Consider the following 26,137-nt stretch of genomic DNA (forward strand, 5'->3'; position numbering starts at 1 on the left):
CCGGCAAATTAAAATTCTATCCGTGGACCGGATAGAATCTTCCAGCGGGTCGTAGTTCACCCATCCCTGATATAGACATTCATGAATCTTTTATTTAAACATCGTTCAAACTTAACTTTTATGAACGACAAAAACTAATCTTTTATTTAACGAACTAAATTAAAAAACTGAAACAAACAAACAAACAAACAAAAAATAAATAAATAAATAAATTAAAAAAATATAATAATAATAATAATAATAATAATAATAAATAAATAAATAAAATAAATAAAAATAAATAAACAAAATAAATAAAAATAAATAAAAAATATAAAATAAATAAAATAAATAAATACATAAAAATACAAATAAAAATAAAATTCAAATTTAATTGTTTCAAAGAAAAAGAGAATTATGATTTTAACATAAAATAAGGGGGAATTTGTATGTAAAAGAAAGACTAACAATTACTGTAGTGAAATAATACATTGATGTATATTTGTTCTGCAAGTATATTTTGTTATATATAAATAAATGAGTAAACGAAGTTTGTATCTTTTTTTATGCATACGTATTAAGTTTAACACGCAAATTGCTTATTGGAGGTATGTGTATTTTATTGATTATATAAATAAAATTAATGGTCTTAATAATTGTTTCTTAGATCTATATTTATTATTCAGTGTTATTATATTTTGGTGATATATAATGTCACCCAAAAAATATTTCTTTCGAAATTAAATCTAATTTGTTTAATTGATTGTATTGAACGGGTATTTATGTTGCTGAGTTTATTTCTGATGGTGTCGTAGCACACCAAAACTTATTGAATTAAATAACGCAAATCTTTCTGTTAGTTATTTTACAAGGGTAAAGATTTTATTGTTAATAAAACTTCACTTAATAGAATATTTAAAATGGAGATTTTAACTATATTTGCTGTGGTATTATTCCAAAATTTCAGGATGAATTTACTGCATATAAATATGGCATTAGATAAAAAATAAAGCTTTTAAAATTTAACCTGCATTTAAACAATATTAATTTTAATTATCAGTCTCCTTTCTAATTTTAAGAGGTGTAAATTTTAAAAGCACCAGTATTTAATTTACATTAAATATCTTTTTATAAAAGTAATTAAACATTTTCAAACATAGTTGGGCTTATAATCGGCCAAACTGAAAAAGCTTTGAAATTTCTTTTTAAGGAACATGAATCTTATGTTTGAAAAGGACAAATAAACAAATCATCGATAACTAATAACAGCCGGGCACCTAACCATAGTTTGATTTTGGATTTTCAAAAATTATCTATAAAGCTTTTCCAGTTCGTAAACTGGACGTCCTTGAAGTATTTCACATCAAAAATTCTTTTTTTTAATGATTTTTATTACAATACAGTTTTTTTAAGGCATTCAAAAGTATAATATCTCAGCTGTTTCACATTTCATTACTATCTTCCTGCACAGATCACCCCATTCGTTCATTTTCTATATAAATCGTTTTTCTACCATCTACTCCTGTAATTTTTTTGGTTGCTGAAATAAAATCTGTAATTTTTGTCCTCTGATCTACTCCTTTAATTTTTTTGTTGGTTTGAAAAGGGACAGACTAGTGTCTAACCACTCTGGAAATCAGTTACCTAATATGATGCTCTTTTGTCTAAATTTATATTTATATAAACACCAAATAAAGACAAAAATTTTGGTACTTGTCCGTAAACCTTCTTGCTGTGTACCGTAAAAACAGCCTCTTGTCAGGTAAATATCGACAAATTTTACAAAATCATTGTCGCATGTTTTGTCTATATGTACATGTTGACAATTAAATATATTGTCGGCTAAATCTCTAATCTGCTAAGCGTCCCATCAACTAAATGGACATGTCGGTTAAGTCCTGTTTGCTAAATAGATAAACGATGGCTGACTGACATATCGAGCAAATGCCTTGTGTACTAAATGGTCGCATCGGCTAAATGCCCTGTCGGCTAGCGACCAAGTGTCTTTGTCGGCTAAATGTCCCAAAACTATTTGTTTTTCGTAATTTATGGTATGCATATGACTTTTCTAGCTAGCTATTTGAGTTTTCCTTCAGCTTTTCTACTAAATGTCAGTTTAAAATAACGTCATTTATGATACGACAAAAGGAATAATAATATTTTCTGTGCATGTTAAATGTAGAACACATAGTTTTACGGATCTGTTTGCTAAATAGATAAACGATGGCTGACTGACATATCGAGCAAATGCCTTGTGTACTAAATGGTCGCATCGGCTAAATGCCCTGTCGGCTAGCGACCAAGTGTCTTTGTCGGCTAAATGTCTCAAAACTATTTGTTTTTCGTAATTTATGTTATGCATATGACTTTTCTAGCTAGCTATTTGAGTTTTCCTTCAGCTTTTCTACTAAATGTCAGTTTAAAATAACGTCATTTATGATACGACAAAAGGATTAATAATATTTTCTGTGCATGTTAAATGTATAACACATAGTTTTACGGATTTGTTTATTGAAATAGATGTGTTAGTTAAGTAAATGCTTACCACTTTTGCTTCCATAAGTGTAAGTTTCTATGGGGGATTCTCCTCCACTTCCGACATAGTTAAACATGTAACATTTACCATAATTTGGATGATACAGAACAGTAAAATTTCTAAAATTAAAGTGAATAATTAGTCACTATAAGAATTACATTAAAATATAGGTTTTTTAATTCAAAAATTTAACGGGGAATAAAATTGGGTTATAGAAACAAATATTTTGGAGTTCAGAAATGATTATATATCAGATATTTAAATTCACAATAGCATGTTAAAAAGTTGTGTAAAGCATTTCTTCAACAGATAACATTAACCAGAAATCTAAAACTTTACTTCAGCCATAAACTTTACAAAGCAAATACCAATTTTCAAGTTGCAAATAAAATAAATATACAACGGTCTGTATGTATGCTGTGTAATGGTAGATGGCAATTCCAAACGTGATTTTTAAGTTTAATTTTCCATCGAAGTCTATTTTATCCCCAGACATAGTCTGGAGGGTAACGCTTGGCGGCATCCAGATGGGTTTACCTTCCAGTTGTTGAGCAAAATATTTTCGGGTATGGTAAAAATTGGCTTCTGTATCGATGGTCACATTGCAAGCTATTCAATTACGATACCCGTAACAGTACCAGCACTCAGTAAACAAAGAGAATGATTACTTACAGGGACCGGACCAAAAGGTCCCCAAATGTTAGAATGTTTGACGAGGTTTGGAGATTTCTCACCAAATTAGCGAAACAACCATTTATTGAATGTTAAATAGACTTGCTTCTGTATTCTTATTTTTCCGGCAGAGCATCATTTCGCTCAAACTTTTCATATTATAATAGAGAGAAAAATACCACTATTTCACATATAATTTTACTAAAATTATCTATCTGTGGGCAAAATTCATAACAATATATATATTTCTTTTTGTTAAAAAAAAACAAAATCTCCCTCTTTCTGTTCTCTCCAAGACAGTACAACATGGTGAACATAAGAGTAGCTTCGCCCTTCCCCACAAAAATAGTTGAATGTCAATTAAAATTAGCCCTACTTTACAAAAGTAACAAAGAGGAGAAAAAAAGTTAATTTTGAAGAAATTAAAACTCCAGTTTCACTGGTCACGTTTACATTAAAATATTTAAGTTGTTTTGAAAACATTGCTCGAATGAACCAAAGGCAGAAGGCAGTAGGGAAGCAAATGTATCACATCTTGCAACACCTTTCGTTGAGAAACCATGCAACTCACTTGGCTTAACGTTAAACTTATGCAAATAATTAGTAAAGTTGCTATGCTCAGAAATTATTTGCATAGTTGTAAATTTGTAATAAAGGAAGAACCAGATTTACGCCTGTGTCTAATGAAAAGAAGAAAAATATTTTCAGTATCACTAACTTCCTAGATGAGGCAAACACTTCATTTTATATGGCAATGGTACTTTTATGACAAATGTTTTTCGAAGTTCCTGGAAATCATATACTCAAAGTATCTTGAGCTAAAACTTCATATCGTCTTTTATCGTGAATTTCACAATGTCTACATACATAAGCAAAGAGAATACAGAGGCAAGTCTGTTTAACATTGAGTAAATGAATATCTCGGTAGATTGTTTAGAAATCGCCAAATGTCACGAGACTTGGCGACAATTTGGTGAAATTTTAGTAACCTATACGCACGCAACACTACTACTCTTCAGAGAACTTACAGTCAAAGCCGATTCAATGAATGAATTTTCTGCTTTCGAAGTGTTCATTAATAAATTATTACTTAAAAGCTATTCTGAGTAGTGCTTAATTTCTAAATTTAAAAAACCAGAACCCTATAAAGTGCCGCTAAAAATGTTGAATGAAAATATTCTCTTTTTCAAAAAAACATCGAAGCACCCAGAAGGACTCTCGCGATCATGACACAGTTTGGTATTCAAAAACATCTTGATCGAACATGCAAATGATCAAAGTTTCAGGGCAAATGAACAGGAATTGCGATCTTAGCGCGCATTTCTAGTGCGCAGTTCGCAAAGTATAAAACCAGAAACAGAATTAGTAGCGGAAAATTTATCTTTTTTAGTTTCATCCATTGTAATTCCGTAAAGAAGCAACTAAGATGTCCTTACGAAGATATCAAAGACCTCACAGAAAACCGAACGACTTCGAACGTGGTCACATTGTAGGGTTGCGTGAAGCTGGGCGGTCATACCGAGCAATAAGCCGCCATCTGCAGCGTACAGACACTTCTGTGCTAAGATTTTGGCAGCAATGCTTGCTATAAGGAAATTGCTGACGAAATGAAGGCTCTGGAAGACCAAGGAGCACAAATGCGAGGAAAAATAGGATGATTGTTCGCCAGGCCCGAACCATCCCAATGGTATCTTTGACGAATATTTAACGCACTACAGCCACGTGCATACCTCCCGTGGTACCATCTACCATCTTACGGCGCTTGGCTGAGGCGGGGTGACGCTCACAGTGGACTTTAAGGCATTTGCCTTTGACCCCACTACATCGGTGGAGTCGTCTGGAGTGGTGTTGCCCGCGATATGTTGATACCATCCTGCGGCTGGTTGCATTACCTTTCATGGCACGTCATCCTGGGACCATTTTCCAAGAAGATAATGTCAGGTCAGATATCACTCGCATATCTCTGTACTGTCTCCGAGCGGTTGATACTCTTCCTATGTGAGCAAGGTCACCAGACTTTTCATCAATCGAACATGTCTGGGACATAGAAGGTCGCTAGATTCGGGCATCACAAAATATCATAGATCTGGAGCGACAACTGATGAATGCCTGGCAGAATGTGTCGCAGGATGACATTAGGAACCTCTACCACTCCTTGCCTCGACGGATTCAAGCATGCATTGCCGCCTGGGGCGGTTCGACCAACTACTAATTTGAACACTCAATGGGTAATCACCCATTGAGCCGTGAACAGGTAGTATGACTTTTATTTTTTAATCATTTTATTATCTGTGTATGGTATTTTACACAGATATTATTATGTATTTTACTATCCACTTCCTTCCTTCATGGTGCTTCAATTTTTTTACAAAAGAGTGTATATAAATAAAATAATAAATGTTTAGCAATTAAAATTTATGAAATTTAAAGAGATATATAAAACGTTAAATTAATGAATATCGGATAAATAATAGATTAAAATACCGGAGATAATAATTTTTGAAACTTCAGCTGGAATTACAGTTTTACGCGGATCAAGAAGTAATCTGTTCTCTGCTGGGTGTCTGTTAAATTTAAGCTTTGATTTTGAGTTCGAATTTCCATTTCGAGTTCTTTTGACCTCTACAGAAATATAGTGCAAGCTGCCTGAAAAATCATTCCGGATGCGATGTTTATCAAAGCGAGGCTCAGACTCATTTTCAAAAACGACAAACGACCAATCACATCACTCATTTCATTATAGCCCGCAAAGAAAAGTTTTAGAAGGAAGTACTTTTCATTGTTCTCATAATTAATTAATTGTACAGGTGTTTAATTTGAAAGAAATCCGATTTTTAAAGTAACATTCCATCATTAGAATCCATTTATATTATATGCCACTGGTGAATTCGAACATTCTCGTAATCGTTAATTCATAAAAATTGTGCTGAAAGGGATGAGTCTTACTCTCTGTAACAACTAGCTCCTTCGAAACTACAAGAGGAAACCAGACTATCGAAGGTACCACCGTAATTCTGTAGTTCGGTGGGGCTTGGTAGCAAAGCTTCTTCCACATCCACCAGATCGTTTGTTTGAGCGTTTATAACCAAACGTGCCACATTTCTCACTTCTTTGTCTTGTATAAGATCCAAAATTCCTGCAAAATATTGTAGATGCGTTACTTCTACTAATTGTCTCATCTGCTTATCAAAAAAAATCTATGCTAGCATTTCAAAATTTTAAAATAAGTAGATCAAGAGAAGTTAAAAATTTTTATTGAAATTATTGTAATATTAGATACAGTAGAGTCCCGCACACACGACTCCCGAAATCTCGACATTCCGTATATTTCGACAACTAATTTAGGAGCTTTTTTAAGATATCTATAGGTCAAACAGAGCAAATATTGCATGCAGTACTTATAATTATTATTCATGCGTATGTCTTTCCTGTTCTGTTCAAAGATTTGAGTGTTCGTTTTCTGTAACTTCTGCCGTTTTGTGTGGCGAATATGAAAATGTGAGGAAAGCACCTTATTTATGGCTCAGGCAGCAAAGGGAACAGGGGACACTCATTCCAGGAACAATAAAAGAAAGCTCTAAAATTTTACGATGAATTTCAAGAAGGAGAGCCTGGATTTATTGCTAGTGCTGGCTGGCTTCACAGATGGAAAACGCGATACAGCATCAGGCAGTTAAACGTTTGTAGGGGAAAGCTATCTGCTAAATCGGAAAATGCTGCAGTATTCAAGGATAATTTCCTTAACCTAATTGAAAAGGAAGGTGTATGTGGAGATCAAATATATAATTGTGATAAGACTGGTGGGAATTTTTGAATGCTACCATCGAAAACCTGGCATCCATGGAAGAAAAATCGGCACCTGGCTACAAAAGAAGTAAGAAGAGAGTCACAATCTAGCCATACAGTAATGCAACACCATAAGCTCAAACTAGCGCTTATAAGAAAATCAAAAATTACCCGAGCATATAAAAACATGGAGAAAAGTACACTAATAGGACCGAAACCAACTTTGATCTTCCTGTTTGGTACCGGAATCAGTTAAACGCATAGATGAATGGAATTGAGTTGAGTTGAGTTGAGAGCAGAATCTTAGCAATATTTAATGATTGGGTTTCATCAGCTGCTCATTCCATCAGTGCAAAAAGTTTTAAAATCAAAATACGAACTACCGAGGAAGGCGATTGTCACTGTAGATAATGCCTCATTCCGTCCTGATGCAGAACAGTTATGAGACGAAGATATAAGAGGCATGTTTCTCCCTACTAACATAACTTCAGTGTGTCAGCCGATGGACCGGGGTATTTTGGAGGCATTGAAGAAAACCTATAGACGCAAACTTCTTTCTTCTCTTGTCCTAGTCATGGAAAAAGGGTGTGATATGATCCAGGAACTGAAGAAAATAGATATGTTGGATATTGTTGGATGAACAGCTCATTCTTGAAGTGAAATCGAGTAGATAAGCCTCGTTCGTTCTTGGAGAAAGTTGCTGGATCATCGAGGAAACGAATTCCACGATAGCAGAGATGAGACGGAAAATTATGATATAGATGATTTGAGAAAATTACAGACAGCAAAGAAATTACTGATGGTGATATTGAAGAATGGATGGGGTAAGAGGAAAATAGGGAAATTTTAGGACAAGTAGAAGTAGTTGCACTAGTGAAAGACAATGTGGATAAAAATGAAAATGGATCAAAAAACGAACAGATGAAAATCGTGATATTTTAGGACAAGCAAAACAATGTGGATAAAAATGAAAATGAATCAAAAAACGAAGAGATTGAAAACAATGGAAAAACTAAAATGATGACCCATAGTGAAGGACTGAAGGCCACTGAAGGAATGCTCCGTTACATAGAAAAGGAAGGTGTATCTGGTATGGACATTTTGTTCCTCTGTCGTCTACGGGATGAAGCTGCACGACGACTGAATGAATGTGAGAGACAATCTACAAGCTCACGATATTTTTTCTACCAGGAACTACTAATAATTTTTATCTTAATTTTTGTATGTTACTAAACTATCTTAGAGTATTTGTTCTGACTCTAATTATGCTAGAATTTGACATAAAAGTCAATATTAATCTATCATAAAAGTGAAGCAAGAACCTGTGTTAGGCGTAGATTTTTAACATAGAAACCTCTATCGATTTAGAAGACGATCAAAGAGTCCCTCTTCATCAGGAGCAAAGAAGGACTTTGTTCGCCTTCGAAATCGATAGAATTTGTGTTAAAAATCTACACCTAACAGGTTGTTGCTTCCCTTTTATGATTTATTTGAGTCGTGTTTCTCTTCTGCCAACAATTGTATGCTGTACCTTTCTGTGTTCAATATTGTGCTACTAATGTCTAGAGTAATTTGCAGTTAAATGTTAAGAGTCCTAAAAAAAAAAACCCACCTCTTATTCCGTAAAACTCGACAGTCTCTCAGTCCCCATTATGCTGAGTTTGCGGGACTCATGTGCAATAACAAACCATAATTTTGCAGCCAGCGTCAGCAATAATTTCAGTGGATGGACAAAAATATGGAAACACCTTGTGAAATGCATGCTTGAAAAGAAAGATTGATTTTAATGAAATATGTACGTGGCGCTGGCTTTTTTGACTACTGACGTCACCTATACAACTTCGTAAATGTGCTAAACAGTTCAGTTGTTGTCGGAGTACTGTTATGTGAGGTTGTCATTGCATTATGTCAGAGTTAACAGACATCGAACGTGGGCAAATTGTTGGAGCACGTATGGTAGGTGCTTCCGTAAGCAAGGTAGCCGAGGTGTTTAGTGTTTCAAGAGGTACTGTATCGAAGATTTATTCCGCATATTTGAAAAGCGGAAAAACATCATCTGCTAAATCACAGCGCGGACGAAAGTGTGTCCTGAGTGATCGTGACAGACGATCATTAAGGGCAATTGTGACGAAAAATAAGAAGACCACAGCTGCAAAAGTTACTGCTGAAATGAATGTTGTGTTACCGAACCCTGTGAGTACCAAAACAATTAGAAGGGAGCTTCATAAACAGGAAATTGCTGGCCGTGCTGCAATTGAGAAGCCACTCATCGGTGATGCTAATGCCCGTAACAGGAAAAGGTGGTGTTTAAGTCATAAAGCCTGGACTATAGAGCAGTGGAAGCGAGTAATATGGTCTGACGAGTCTTCTTTCACATTGTTTCTGGCCGAGTTTACGTCTGGAGAACGACATCTCAAGCCTATAATACAGACTGCTTGTTGCCAAGAGGGAAACATGGCGGGGTTTCTGTTATGGTTTGGGCAGCCATATCGTGGTTCTCTGCTAGCCCCATGATAACTGTGTCAGGGCACATGACTGCCAAGACTTATGTGAACATTTTGGCCGATCAAGTTCATCCCATGGTACAAACTTTGTTCCCCGATGGTGATGGTGTCTTCCAAGACGGCAAAGCCCCTGTTCACACAGCTCGCATTGTCCAGGACTGGTTTTCTGAGCACGAGGATGAGTTGTCCCATCTCCCCTGGCCACCACAGTCACCAGACCTGAATATTATCGAACCTTTGTGGTCTACATTGGAACGGAAAGTGCGTTCTCGTTATCCACCGCCAAAATCGTTATCTGAACTTGCCACCGTTTGCAGAATAATTTTGCAGAAGAATGGTATAATATTCCCTTGGCAAACATACAGGAACTGTATTTATCCATTCCGAGAAGACTGCAAGCTGTTTTGGATGCCAGAGGGTTTCCTACACCATATTAAGCAAAGAAACATGTTTTTTCAAAGGTGTTTCCATATTTTTGTCCAACCCCTGTAATAATGTGTTTATAAAGGAGTTAATTTATTGAACTTATACCAAAGAGATGGCAAATCAAAGACAATGTTTATTAGTATATCTAATTTTGATTTCGTTAAAATATACTTAGCTTATAGAAATAAGTTTAAATTAAATTATTCGATTTACTTTATGCAAATGATATCTATCATTGTGCTTTTAATAATAGAAGAGTAAAGAATGTATTCTTCAGAAAATGTAATTGCCGTCAATCGGCTTACTGAAAAAAAAATGTATAGCTATCCTTACTCTTATTATTTTCTGGTCATATTTGGCATTTGTAGATTACTTTCTATTCCTTTCTTCAAAATGGCTCCATTTTTAAATAGTTAAGCGATTCATAAAACCATAGCAATGGGTTAAATTTGCTCCAAAACTTACTTTCCCGAAAGAACTGAAAGAATTTGAAAACGCCAGGAGCTGTATAGCATCAGAAGGAATATCTGTTGAAGGCTGTAAAGAAAACAGTCAGTAACTAAACTGCTTTCTTTAGTTCTCGACTTTTCATGATTCGATATTAAAATTTTGCAAGTGATCTATTAATATATTCGACCTGCATTTTCAAATATGCGAATACGAAACGCAAGCTTTTCTTCGGTATACGCATTTGCCTATCCAAGCATCAGCTTGGACCTGATTGATAAAACTCGCGGATTTAAATTTCAGTCGACATGGAAATTTTCAAATAGTATAGTTGTAGGGTTTCTCTTAGTTCAATTAACAAATTATTCAAATTTTTGTTTTCTTTTCTGAACTCCTCAACTTCCCCTCGCATTTCCTCGCCAGGATGCAAATTTAAATTTAAGTGAAGTGAGTGTTTAAACGGGTCAATCTTGGAGTTTATTCACAGCGTGTTTTCGCTAGCTAGCGCAAGTTACGAATCTGTCCTTGCTGTTACGTGGGGTTGCTAATATTCCTTTTTGGCCATTTCAATAACTATCCCGCCGGGTAGGTTGTCGAATCAACCTAATTAGCCTTCTCTTAAAGTGCTAGACCAGTACTACTCTTTAACCTTGAACATACAGTAAGTTCCACTGAAAGTTGTCGGTGTTAATGTAAAGCACGAAATACGCGCCTTCCTGTTCACAGTACATAAAAATAAAGGGATACTTTTACCCTTCTTCTGTGGTTGTTTCCTTTAAGCCTGTGTGAGAAAACGCCAGGTTCCTTAGTAGAATCTCATAGAGTTTATGTGGCCAAAGAGATTACGATCCTATATAGTATTCATCGTATATGATATAAATTTGTTACTTGCGACTTAATAAAATAACTTACTTGCGGCAAAGCAGCGCTTTGCATAAATGACTTACAGAATTTAACTCAATGTAACTCGTAAAAATTATAACTCCAGAATCTCGTCCATGACTATGTTTCTCTCCGAAAGTTCCAACAGTCCTAGAACATGTTTCGGATTGTTCTAGAAGGATGTGATTTTTTATTGATTAATTTCTGAATTTTGCCAATGATGGGTGGGAAATTTCAGCTTAACTATTAAAATTAGAGCAAGCGTATATATGCATTACGACATTTTTAGAACGCTTTTTCTCATGTTAAATTTTCAGAACACCATTTGTTTGTTTTCTGGAGTTATAAATTTTACGAGTTACATTGAGTTAAATTGTAATGTACTTTGTAATTGTGTCATGTTAATTTTTATTACATTTTTCAGTATACTTTTTAGATTGCCGATAAATGAAACAGACACAGATAGAAGTGAGCGGAACACTTGAAATTCCCCATTAGCCATACAGCCCGCTGCACTAACTGTACTGTTCCACCCCAATTTTAAAGGAAAACCTCTCGCAGGGATCGTTCCGAGGGTTTCTTATCCCTCTTCCTCTAGCACGAAACTCTAAAGAGGATTTGCTGTTCACCGTGAATTTTGAGTACCCCCTTGCGGCACAGACACTGTATATTTACAAGCATCTGTGCCTTCTCTAGTATTCGATACCAAGCCCATTGGAACAGCAGTCACTGTCATTACTCACCATACCGGCGTTGCGACCGATAAATGAAATATCCATTGTTTCGAGAACGGAAGCTACAGAAGGTATGGTATGTTGCTAAAAAATCACACAAATGTTTAGTTTTCCTATTGTGAAACTATACATGGCGAAAGATACACGAGGGAAACGAAATATTAACAAAACTTCTTACAGTATGCTAGAATGATAGATAACTGGGAAATGGTTTAAGGAAAGTAATTTGCCTTCTTAATATCGCAACGTTCATATGCAGAAAAGACAAGCTAGGTGGAATATTATTCTATTTGATGCAATTACTAGGTGATACATCAATTTAAATTAATTTGCTGACGCTGAAAATATATTTCGTCGTCAATCAATCATTGGCGGTGGCGGTGTATCGACAAGTGTGCCGGTTAACAATGAAAATATTTAGCTTGAAACACCAACTTTATCTTATAGAATACCTTATCTTTAATTTCAAGGAATTCAACTTAACGTTAGCTAATGAGATATAGTTTGAAATACTTTCTTGAATACTTCTACATTCTAATTAACGTATATTACTAAAACTTATATCTGTTAGGAAGTTCTCCGTATGGAAGCAAAATCACAAGCTTATAATATATTACGTACAGCAGACCTTTAATGATTTTTAAAGATGCAAAATAAAGTTCTCTTGACAGCCTACTGATAACAAAATAGAATGCTGACACTGAACTTTCTAAGTTTTAATTCAAAACGGTGGAAGGAAATCCTTCTTTCTTCACAATACCCATATTCAGATTCCCTAACTCAAGTTAATATATTTAAATTCGCTTACTCGATAGCTTTACGTCTTACCTCAGCCTAGACAGTAACTGAAACTAAACCATGTCTAGTATCAGTATACTGTGAGCTGAACATTATCCCGACTACAACAAAAAGTAGCAACAAATCAGCAGAATCATAACTTCATTTTCTTCTTTACCTTTTTAGATATTGATTATTTGTTTAGTTCCAAAGCGAAGGCATATTGTGAAAGACAGAAAGCTGAAGATAAAAAAGTAAAATAAGTAAAAGTTCTCGATAAACAACAAAACATTTTCAAAGCAAGTCTACAAATTTTTAACAAATTGTAAAGATGAATATATCTGAAAATTTTACTTTTAACATTCGTACAAAATTCTGTGGAAACTTCTGTCCATGACTTGGAATCCGAGTTTTCACATTCACATGTATCTTCCGAGTAGCTCGAATTGATCTTACAAGACATGAATTTGTTACTTTTGCAGAAGGAAAACGAGCAGGTGCAGTGATTGTTGTTATCCATTATGCAGAATTCAGTCAAGCATGGATTCGTTGCACAAAAGCAGGTTTCTTGAAACCAGGACCATTTACAAAGTAGATTTTGAGTGCATAGGTAGCGAAATGTTTGATTTGTCCTATAATAAAGTAATAGTTTAAAATTTTATTTGCTTTTATAGACTATAAAATGAATGACATAAAAGTAACCGTTGAAATCCATAATATAGATTGCATTGGTACTACATAATGTTCTAAGTTTTAAAGCAATTGAAGATTATATACCTGTAACGGATTTATATTTGTTTTAACTAATAATTTAAAGTTTTATTTGAAACTTTCCTATAAGCCTTCATCCCCCTATTGTCAGTGCCAAAATAGTTAAATGTTGTAGCGCGCGTGAACGAATGCAAATTTTCTATTTTGAAGGAAGTAGTTAAAAGCCGAGTGTCGGTAGGAGAACGGGGGAGTTAGGCTCTAGCTGCCGTCTCTGCCGTAGGTACGTTTGTTCATTGCTGGTTCAAGTGGCTTAATTGCATTGCTTTGCTGCCACTAGCTTAGAAGTGGGTTGAAGTTCGGAATCTCGCTGAGCCCTGTAGGCTAGTTTTATCATTTGTTAATATTTAAACTTTTAGTTTCAATTATCTGGCTTTCAGTTACCGCCCAAGTAGAGGCGAAGTTTGTTAACGTCGGGTTGACTCATTGTAAATTTTAAAGAGTTAATAAAGGTATTAACCGATCTAGACTGTTCCGTGCATCACATCGCCACACATCTCTGGACAGAACCACGGCTAATGGAGTAGACCACCAGACACAGCTTTGGCCTAGGGGAGATTATACAGCGTTGCACTTCTTATCTTATTCAGCACTACACAGATGCACGGAGAAATACAAATTTTCCAATTGCTACAATCATTTGATAATGTTAATACTAGTGGCATATCTAGTATGCCATAACCATGACCTTAAGCCTGATATATCCTGCAGAATTAAGTCTAATATTTCAGGTGATTAAAACTGAGGAACTAAGCCTAATATTAAACGGATATTAATAACCTTTCGTGTACAGCCTATTGGAAATTTTAAGGCTAATCGTGCTTTATATGGTAATTACAATTTGTATATGTATCATTCAAGATTCCTAGGAAATGGATTTTGAAAAGACTACACTTCGGTCTTGACGTACATCAATATAACAAACTTACTTGGAAGAGGATATGGTTTTCAACATATTGCTGAGATTCTGTGGCATATCTAGTATGCCATAACCATGACCTTAAGCCTGATATATCCTGCAGAATTAAGTCTAATATTTCAGGTGATTAAAACTGAGGAACTAAGCCTAATATTAAACGGATATTAATAACCTTTCGTGTACAGCCTATTGGAAATTTTAAGGCTAATCGTGCTTTATATGGTAATTACAATTTGTATATGTATCATTCAAGATTCCTAGGAAATGGATTTTGAAAAGACTACACTTCGGTCTTGACGTACATCAATATAACAAACTTACTTGGAAGAGGATATGGTTTTCAACATATTGCTGAGATTCTGAAGTTTTTGGATAGAAGTTTCGCTGACGTAGCGGTTTGAAATTGGATTTAGGGAGCACAGAGTAACAGCTGGAAAAGGTAGCTTAGCACTGATGACATCCTAAATTGAAAAAGAAGAGTTTTGATATTAACAGGTAGTTAGAAAACAAAGATGTATAGTAGTATTTATTTATTTCTTTTTCCAACGGAGTTAATAATAGAAATATAAAAGTATATTGAAGAAAAATGTGAATATATTCAAATGATTTTATACTTTGAAAGATGAGGAGCAATTTAAATTCATTGGAGTGAAACAATTTAAAATTTCATTTTATTTTACCAAATATCAGTAATTCATCAAAGTTATGTGCACAGTATATGGGCAGTTGAAATGGCGGGTAAACAAGAGGAACTCAAAACCGTGTTTGCGTCAGATGAAAAATCTCCTTTTCCAAAAATTCTTGAATATTTCAGTTCATTTCCGAGACAGCCGTTTTGCGTGCAAAGTGAAATCGAGCATCTCTGTGAAAACGGACCCTGACATGCTGGAATATGATTAGGGATAACTGGTGAATATGATTAGGATTGCTATGATGCTCAATGATTGAATGCCATGATGCTGGAATATGATCAGGGAATGTGATTTGGATTAACATTTTCGTGTGAGATGCTGGAAAGTGATAGCTAGAAAATGCTGGAATAGATAGGGAATTCAACATTTAACGTGTGATAGTTAGTTCTTTGGGAAGGCTTGTATATGTTAGCAACTCAGTCCTTCGAATGAAGTATTCGTTTATAAATATCATTTCTCAGTATCATATTTGCTTTGAGAATTTATACGTATGACTTACCTCAATCTGTCGAGAAAAATTATCAATGTTTTCAGAATCAAACGTGGCTGGTAAAATTCAGTAGCACTTGGCACTCAGCAAACACTGTTAAACTGAACTATACTATTTTTTGATTGTTTTTCGTGATTGTTTTGGACTAGACAGCGCCTCGGTGTGTACACTATTTAACATAGAAACAGACATTATTACAAACTGAAGAATTTAAAGGAAATTTGCAAAGTGACTTTGTAGAGACATTGGGTTATTTTGGAAGAAAGAGAGATGAAAAATGAGTAACGCCTTCGCCGGGACTCAAACCACAGACTTCTCGAATATGCATCGAGCGTGCTGACCACTACACTACGAAGGCATGCTGAGAAGGCGGTAGAAATACCTTATAACTTCAGTTCGTGCAATATTGCCTTAGTTTCTCTTCTGAACGATATTTTATAAATAAACGAGGTAGAAGAAGCGTTAAATTACGTATATATAATAATAAAATTCCATAGTCAAGAATACACTTAAAATTCTAACTGTATGTTCTTTTCATTTTTAATGGGGGCGTTCTCTTATTTGAAAGTACGTGGAATTAAATTTAAAGCCCCGTAGTCAAGTTGTTTTTCCCGCCTTTTCTACACGTACAGCTCTAGAATGTTCTGGGAATATTTAAAGCGAACTTGATTGGCTGACGAGGCTGACGTCATTTCTTGGAAGCTCCGCCTTTCCAGAGGCTATAAAAGGACTCGCAAAAGAATATTGGGGGCCTTTTTCTTAAATATCACGATGCAGTAAACTTCATACAAAATATTATTAGTAGTTCTTTTTTATTTACTCCGGATATCTGATTTTGTAACTGCTATTTCTCCTGACCAATAATAAATGGATCCTGTTTTTTAAACTAATCGTCTGAAAATTTAAGCTAAGACTACATTTATGATTCTTCAACAATCTATTTATTTCTGACAAAAGCTGGTACATCATATATATATATATATATATATATATTTACATTTATACCATATTTCTGAACAATAATCCCATGATTTGATGGTAATATTTGTAAAATCTGGAAACTCGATTTATTTTTCTAATTGGAAACTTCATTTGAATTAATCGTTGACCATAAGATTAAGAAAATATTTGCGATTCCCTTACATCCTTCCAAATATTATTCTAAATAAAATTCATACAATGGAACTTAAAATTACGTTACCTCCTTAATTAACATCTTTGGATACCTTGAGTACTCCAGTATTACGTTGAGAGTCATGTATCCCATGAAAGCTATGCAACACGTCACGCATATGAACCATAAAGTACGACGTATAGGAGATGGAGAACTAATTATGTACGAGACGCCAGCTGCTGATACTTTGTGGACAATGAATTCTCTTGCGAGAGATTCCAGTTCGATTTCTTTTTGAGTTCTGTTCTGAAAAGTAAGCAGAATTTTTTTTAAGAATCAAGCATTGAGAAGTATAATAGATATAAGGACAGTTCTAGGTTTTTGTGACCAAGCTATTGTTTAAAAAAGGCTTCACTCACACAAATATAAACAAGTTAATTTTCATATTTCTTTCTGTGGAATATCAATAAAGGAATTTCAGTTCTTTTATGTAATATATAGTCACTAATGCATTATATTTAGGAAATCTAACTTATGGTAACTTGAAAACCGATTGATCAATTTTCCAAATTTATTTACGTTAAAGGGGCGAAGTTTCAGTATGGAGTTTATGATTGTTCCTACTACAAAGAGAAATTAAAAATAAGAAATGCAGAAGAAAATGTTAAAATGAAATCAAGTTCTATTAAAAGGAAGTTGTGCATCCGATATTCACAGAAGAAATTCAATTTTTTTGTCTCAATGACTTTCAAATAGTGAAACTTCAAGAAAAAGCAACAAATCATGCTTCGAAAAGTACCACTGCATTCCTTGGAAAAGTAACGACTGATACACGTGTTCCATATAAACGTTTTCAGCGTATTCCTGCGAAATCTCACGACGTTACACCTATGGACTATCGCGCTATGGATATTGACTCGGACTATGGACTATTTGTCTATTGAAAAGAGCTGTTTAAGAGCAAAGCTACTGCGTCTGATGTATTCTAGAAAGAAGTGGAAAAGAAATTGAAATCAATACCCCTACAAAATTTTACTGAAAGCACTTCTGTCATGGGAATTACAATGCAGACTTAAAATTGAGATAAAAGGCTAACAAACCCAACAGTTGAAAAATACTCTTTGTAATTCAAGGATAACTAAATAGCTTTGAAATCGATTTAAAAATGTGTAAACACCCCTGAATTTACATCTAAATGATTTTGTTTTCTTTTTTGCACGAGAATTTATATAAAACTATGAACATCCTTTTGTAAGCTACGTTTATAGTTTTATACCATAATATACTGTATAACCATAATATATACAGACTTATATGCTTTTGCACTATAAACATATATAGAAAGTATATATGATGATTTCTTTATTCAAGGAAATGTTTGTTCATACGTAATTGACCAAAGTCAAGTGTGAATTTCTTTGAACAATTTATCTGGAAAATAAGTCCATTCTTTATTTAAGGATTTTTTTCGGATGACTAACCCTACTTTCGGATGTCATTTCTTATTTTTATAAACTAAAATGTATGTTTTAAATTTGTTGCTGAATTTACTGTGAGTTATTTAATACTTTACGTTTATTTAATACTTTACTAGAAGCGAGAGAGAGAAATTCTGTTTATCTTCCTAGTATTGGAAATACTCTATCATCAAAGTTTATATGAGGAAAATACAACACAGACTGTATTCTTCAGTTTTTTTCATAATAAGATAGCTAATGAACGTTCTTTCTACAAACTAATTCTGGATTTGTTTTTTTAACAAGGCTGCTAATGTGTTTAGTATATTGAATGTAATTAGACTGCAACTGTAGTCTTAGAAACAACTGCCTGCACAAATATTTATGCCATTTATCCCAGTAAAGAAATAGATCTGCAGGTTTTTTTCAAGCAGGAGACGTGGAAAATGTGCAGTGAGCTCGCGGGACTCGAAACCTGGAACTTCCGAACACGCGTTCGAGTGTGCTTTCAATTACACCATGAAGGCAAGCGGGAATGAAAGAAAAAATACAGAGCTGCGACAGCGCTTTTATTACACATTATATGAAACTTTTAAAGGGCGACTTGGGATGAGGGAACGAATCGCCATATCCTGGTGGTGACGACTCCTGGTGGTGACGTTATCCACCACCTTCTTAGTTCAGGTCCCACTTGTAGAGTCATTAGATTATTTAGATGCAGGAGAGGTAAAAAATATGCATTGCAATTTCTGGGACTCTAAAACTTGACCTTTTAAATATCCTTCGAAATCACTCATCGGAGGGGGGCCTTATAGATAACTTGTCATTGATTTGAAGGTAAAAATATTGCTGCGTTTCTCTTTTCTGACACTAGTTGTTACGTTGTATTCTTCCTTCACGTTCGTACGGGGTTCGTAGATTTGGAATGAATAACTACGACGCTTGATGAAGTATCGAAAAACAGACTTTATTGGCCAGTATTGTCAGGACAGCTCCAAAACACGTTTTACAGTCGTCGATGAACTACTATAAACATGCTGACACTATCAGCGACATAGCCGTTAGGTTATCGGTCTATCCCGGTGGAGAAAGCTTCACTGCAAAGCACCAGAGTACAGCTCCCGACTCTGCTCGATCGTTCTCGGAACTCCACGTACTCTCGACTCTCCACGGTACAGCTCGCGATGCACTTGACGACACACAGAGCGGCTCCCGACTCTTCGGTTCAGTCGTTCCCGGAGCTCAACACGCTCTCTCGAAGATGCACTAACCGCGATACACTACGAGACTCTTTCGGTGCACTCGACGACTCACTTGGCACTCGCTGTCCGGCTGTCAACTCGATCGACTCTACAGGGATTGACTCGCTAGGCGGGACACCAACTCGATACTAACTAACTCACACTCTATGCGAGGCACTCTCAACGAGGCACACACACTGACTGACTGCAGACCAGCAGGGTTTATATAGTTTTCGGCTTGTGTTCGAGAACATTCTGGGCTAAACCGGTAAGAATTCGTTCCAGAAGGTTTTCCATCCGTTAATGGTATATCGCCAATTTTGTCGCCAAATGTCCTAAAATGGACGATTTTTCGCCAAATGTGGCAACCCTGCCTTCCCTTGCTATTTTACGGCAGCCCTAAACTTGCTTTGCGGGAAAGCTATCTCACCGCGCCCGTACATTTCGTAACAATATCAAAACCAAAGCGAATGACTATTAAAGAAAATGCTGATCTTGAAAGAATTAACTAAAGCCTGAATAAAAAGGATATTGCATCAGAATTAAACGTTTTGCGAGTGTCAAACGAGAGTCAGTGAAATCCGCCGTCAGAAAAAGTCGAGATAAAATTTTGACTCATGGGGTTCTAGAAACTCTCTTTCTGTGAAGTGAGTAAATGGTATAACTTAATGGAAACTTGGACGAAGCTATTTCAAGCTGAATGTCCTCGATGTAAGAAAACAGTATCCATCTCTCAGAGATTTTGTTAAAAGAAGAGCTCCTGAATTTGCAGAAGCTAAAAGTATTTCTGGGAAGCAGTGGATAGCTTCAAACATTCAAAAATCGATACAGAATAAGAAAAAAAGTGGCTTGGGTAGAAATAAAGGTGTGAACAATAAATGACTGTGGGAAGTAGACAGATTAGACAAGTCAAAAGAAGTTTTGGAAACATATGAACCAAAACTCATCTTAAAGGTAGGCAGGATAGCTCCTTTTTTCAGTATTTGCCATAAAGAAAAAATGTAAAATACACAGATTATTTTAAAAAAAAATAAATCCTTGCCAGATGATTATAATTTTAACAAGACGTCATGGAAAGCTTTTGAAATTTTCGAAAAAGGGCTGTTGAAGTTAGTTAAGGATATGATTACATAGAGCCTCTCTTAATTAAGAAGATATCCCAAATTCACCCTCTTGAAATTCAAGAAAACTGTGATATGCTAATCCCTTGTTACATTTTATAAGCTGCAGTTAATGGATCAAAGGGTTATAACAATTTTAGGATTCAGTTTTGTAAAAGATTACTGGTGAATAATAACAGGAACTCAAAGAAGCTGCAACCTAATGCGTAATATGATGTTTTAGATAAAATGAAGTAAAACATGATGCTAAAGCTTGGGCATAAATATGGTAGCTGCAGTCGTAATCGATTAAACGCTTCTTTTTCTCTCACAAAACATTCTTAAATATAATGTACATAACTCAATTATCACAAAAATCAACCAGGTTTCAATAATTGCTCTTGTATTTCATATTTATAACAATATATTTGTAGTAAAAATATAAAGGTGTGGACTGTGTATTAGCTGGATAGAGAAGCTAAGAGGAATGCCTAGATTAAATTATGGATGTTGTCGAAATTATAGTTCCACTTTATTTCACTTTAATTAAGGCTTGGTTTGTAAATTTAACGTTATTACTCGCTAAAAGACTGTTTTGTGTGAGTACATTGCGTAATGAATGTTAAATAGGAATCATAGGACTAGGATTGAGTTATTAATATGACGCAGTTCAGTGAGACGTATGTGCGTTGCTTTTTGTAATGTAGAAAAGAGGAAATAACCATTTAAAAAATGGACTTAGGGGACTATTACAAATTAAAAGTTAGAATTTTATGTTACATATTTTTAATCTTACATCTGTGTTAAGTAAATTTATGCGATTTTATATTTTAACTTTCGTAAGTAAGCAATTAGCAGTTTTTTTTTTTCATAAAAGTTGGATTTAGCATTATAAATGGTAATAATGTAGATAAAGTGATTTAAAGAAGAGAGATGAATCCTAAGATGAACTAAATGAAGCCTCAGCTGACAAAGCATGGACGAATACCTAAGCGATTAAAAAATATTTCCCACAGGTAATAATGTTGAGACTTCATATAATCTGACATATGCGAATATTTTACAATGGTTAAAACTCACAACAAAATAGTGAAGGATGATAATAAATAGGAGCATACAAATAAAATCAAATTTTCGAGGTGTTTGATAGATGAAATAATGAACGCATCTGCTATAATGTTTCGAAATAGAAACGACAGCATTTAGCAGCTTTTCCGTGTCAAAGAAAATGCAACAAGAATATGGTTTTTGAGCCTTAAAAAAACGTGCAACGACTAGCAGCAAAACTTGTTTTAAACAAAACAATTTAGACACATAATTTCTCTCCTGTACGTACTGCGGATCTGCAAAATTTTAGGTCTAATTAAAAAAAAAATCCTGATGACATTTATTACTAGAACTGTAAGGTCTTTATTTTATTCTAACCAATTATTTTTAGTTTTCCTTAGTTTTCCTTTCCTTTCCATCCTGATTTCAGTTTCCTGTCGGAATGTAAATTTGTCATGACTTAGATGTTAATCTAAATGTGTTACAGAAGCAGTATTTCAGCTGCGTTTTAAGAGTTCGAAAAGAGAGTAATAGTGAACTAAGTTCCGATTTTATGTTGCGTGTTTGAAATTAGCTCGCTAGTCGGTGTTAGACACCCTTCAGTTTACACTGTTATTTCTCGCCTCGGATTTGCTGTGTGCAGCCAATTTAGCATTTAATTAAGCTAAGGAGCCAGCCCTTAGATACCTGAATTTATTAGTTATTCGTTACATTCTTATTTTATGTTAAATTTACGTCAGCCACAAGTGGTGGTGGTTTGTGACCACCAAACGGGTGCATCTGCTTTAATTTAGTTTAAATAAATGGTTATTTAAAAACTTCTTTTGCAGTATTTATTCATCAAGACATAGCGAGAATTCACTACTTCGTCTTTTACAAAGAGACTACAGTATATGCTACCCAAGGGAACCCAGAGTATATAACGTCTCAGTTTGCGTTTACTTAACTGCTTATGGTACTTGCAATTACTTTTCAAGTACTTTACTTGCAATTAATCGTTTGTTTTGATCCGGTGAACATTTGCTGCCATAGATTAGAAAGTTGAGCAAAGATCTGTAATAAAATGTTGCTGTTAAGTGAGAAATGGATTTAATTATCTTATAAAAAATTGTAAATGCATGAACAAACGAAACCGACACTTACCTCTGGGAAATTAAATCCCATTTTAAACTGAGAGAAATATTTGTCAGACGTTTCTTTCTGTTGCTTTCTGCATACGTTCACTTTCGTTCTTTCCATTACTCACCTAGAATGCAAATGTTACTTTTAGGTACAAAGCCTGATTCGTAGAAAAATAATTAAAATATTCGTACTAGATATTTTTAGCTCTACGTAACGTAAATACAATCGAATTTTTATGAAAGTCTGTAACGAAGGAATCTTCTTCCAGTCCACACATGGAGTCTTATAATAAAATAATCAATCAAATATTTAACAATAAATGTTGTAAACTATTCAGTGTTATAAAAAAGCCTGTAATACGTTTCACAAATTTCAGACGGTTTCATGCCAAACGGTATGAGAAAACAACCCGAATGAAAACACTAATAATGACCATTTCATGATTGAAAATCGTTCAGCTAGAGTTTGTTAACTTGGGAATTCGTTCTGTATGACAAAGAGGCATAAACCTGAGTAAAAAGTTTCGTAAAGACGCTGATTTGCGCAGAATCCCACTCCCAGCGGTCTACTATTTTTCTAAACTACGTTTACAAAAAACGAATACTGCGCTTGAAATAGTGTTTTTTGTTGAAGAAAAATGCATCTGAGACTGTTGTTATACTTTGGAATCGTTGTTATGCTTTGAGTAAATCGCACCTGTGAGAGTGGGTTTTCAAAATAAAAAACTCGATCTGAACACTACATGATTTCCTTGTACGGACATTTACACACACATTTTTTACACACACACATTATTTACACACAAAAATTACACACATTTTTTCTGCACTTCATTTAAACTTATTTCTAACTTATTTAACCGATCTCTCAAGGCAAGTTGAAAATGACTTCAAAAACTTCAAATTTTGAAATTAAATATCCCGGTAAATTCTTATTGGAAGTCAAAGTCAAGTTTTGGAAGTCAAACTTCTTATAATTTTATTTTTTCGCAATGAGTAAAATACTTTCCCAAATATAACTATAGGAACAGGGAGATAGCATTAGAAGTTAGATTTCGTCATTTGTAGAAAATAAGTTATTTTGTTTTTGTTTTTTAGTTTGGCGTTACTAAAACATGAATATTTTCGCCATTTAAAACTTCTGTAATTAGAAGTATATGACTACAACCGATGATTGTGAAACCAAAAGCCGGTGTAGGACTTTTAAGCCGGGTTAAGGCTTGGGTAATATACGTTTCCTACTGCCGATTTCAATAAGAAAGAGAGGTGCACAGCTAGATGTTATAGCAATTCCGTATACAATGATCTACGACTAATCATTTTTGAGTTATGCTAGATACGTACATATAAACATACGTCACGAAAAAAATCCCTTTTGAATCCAACCCTCTGAGCGTTACGGGTTTAGCCTTGAAATTTCAAAGTTCCTCAAAATGTCATGAACAAGTGATATTTTCTTGATTTTAATTTAAAAAATGACTCTTTCAATTTGTACCTTGATTCATTTTCTTCCAATATACATCCAAACTGAAATCAGATACATTAAAAGCTAGCGGAAATTTTCATGTATAATGAATGTGGAAGGCAACCTTCTGTACGGAATTTTCCGGCCTTAACGCTGAGAGGGAGTCTATCTTAGAATCCGTTTGAGAAAAAAGTCCTTTATTCTGTCTGTACGTACAGATGTCACTCATACATCGTTTAAATGGATCAGGCAACTGTCAAAATGAATATTTCCGTTTAAATACGGTACCCAAAATGTTTTGCGATTGCAATACTTCCTGTGCTTCGTACAAAAAGTAAAAAGGGCATGAAAACTGCGATGACTTAAATGAATTGACGAGCAGACATGGAAAATATTGAGAAACTTCAAATGAAGAGGATCGAAAGACCGTTGACCAGATTTCTAAAGAAAATGTCTCCGTTCGACAATTCTTTAGGAAGAACAACATGGTACATACATCTCACTCCCACCAGGCAATAAATGCTCTTCTTGCTCATTATGTTTTTTATTTGTTTGCTAGTTTCACGGATAATGAAATCTCATCTCTGAAAACGTAATTCAGTGGATGGAAAAGACATTCAGTGATGTGGAAGGACAAATAAGCAACAACTAAGTCGTTTCCCTTCAATCTCCGCGTCAAACATTATTCCTTTTTCAAGAGTTTCAAAGCCCACCAGCGGCCGAGCGGTAAAGTCGCTGAACACTGGTAGTTCGGTCCGAGGTTCGAATCCCGCGAACGGGTTGGCTGCATGGGCGTTTTCGTGGTTTTCCCCATGTGTAACGTGTATACGAGCCAGTTTCCCTTAGAAAGTCCTCCACGAAGGCATCCCTCCCCTTAGGCAGATAGCCCTCGAGGCTTTGCCATAATCACACACACACACAAGAGTTTCAAAACTATTTCCGTGTTTCCCGCAGTGGGGATCACACTGGGAAAAGTGTGCTTATGGAAAACATGTTAAAATGACTAAAATATGTTGTAAGAACCACTTGCCTATTTTTTAAGTGACAACTGTGCGTGTAGGAACTACACAGAAGGGTTAAAAGTACCCTTTATTAAACTCTTTAAAATTCACAATGCGTCGACTTGACGCTAATACACTACGTTCACTCGGGAGATAACTCAAATAACAAGAACTAAACTAAAAATCCGAAGATAATAACAAGTAATAGAAATTACTCTACAGGGCTGCGATAATCTTGTTTCGTAAAAGCACGTCTAAATCTAGTGGCAGCAAAGTAATTGCTGTAACGGCCACGTTAACTAGCAATAACTGCAGAAATAGAAGCTCAGGCTACAGAGGTAACGGCGTTTGCCGAATCTCTCTCACTTTCCTTAGGCATTAGTGGTGTAAGACCACGGGGTCTTTACCACTCTATATTTGTCCCTTTGGAAAATCCTAGATGAGAAAATTGAAAAATCCAAAATTTTGGAACTTACTTATACACAATCCGTGCGGCATCTTCCATAGAGACAATTATATAGGCAATTAGTAATATAACAATTATGAATTATGTCAATTAACATATCTTGTTTGGCATATCATGAGCGTTACGGATGTAGCGAGCTTCTGAACATCGCAATGTTGGTCTTGGTAAGTAGATGAAGTGGGCGGAGTTTAGTAGGCTCTGATCAATCGGCGATTAGCGTAATTTTATGCACATTTTCAAACAATTCTCGAAGTCTATTCATGCTTTGACGGGTGAAAATCTCTTATTCCGCTTTGCCAGGAAAATATAAGAATAATAAAATGAAAAGAAAAAAATGAAAAATATATATGTTACGGTGAAAGACCGAAATCTGGAGTTTCACCGGTGAATGTCAATATTCACATAGTCTCTTGGTGTATGTCCGAAATATTTTCCAAATACTCTTATTTCTGACTTAAACCGGTCAATGTCGACATTCACCATGTACTAATGGTGAATGTTGAACATATAACA

General features: G+C 34.9%; 1 protein-coding gene across 1 annotated transcript in view; it reads right to left on the bottom strand.

The window, feature by feature from the left end:
* LOC118198750 (uncharacterized) overlaps positions 1 to 22,810 on the bottom strand; it is a 58,486-nt gene extending 35,676 nt beyond the window's left edge. The window contains exons 1-7 of the mRNA XM_085823131.1: positions 22,715 to 22,810; positions 16,814 to 17,032; positions 14,752 to 14,891; positions 13,098 to 13,375; positions 11,298 to 11,404; positions 6,134 to 6,384; positions 2,525 to 2,634 (exon numbers count right to left, since the gene is read on the bottom strand). Coding sequence (XP_085679257.1) covers positions 2,525 to 2,634; positions 6,134 to 6,384; positions 11,298 to 11,404; positions 13,098 to 13,375; positions 14,752 to 14,891; positions 16,814 to 17,032; positions 22,715 to 22,810 — 1,201 coding nt within the window. The remainder of the gene's footprint in view (positions 1 to 2,524; positions 2,635 to 6,133; positions 6,385 to 11,297; positions 11,405 to 13,097; positions 13,376 to 14,751; positions 14,892 to 16,813; positions 17,033 to 22,714) is intronic.
* Positions 22,811 to 26,137: the final 3,327 nt, after the last annotated feature.

Source organism: Stegodyphus dumicola, chromosome 9 (genome assembly GCF_044657685.1).
Source record: "Stegodyphus dumicola isolate Sdum_Otavi_A_Nest chromosome 9, ASM4465768v1".
NCBI classification, from domain to species: Eukaryota; Metazoa; Arthropoda; class Arachnida; order Araneae; family Eresidae; genus Stegodyphus; species Stegodyphus dumicola.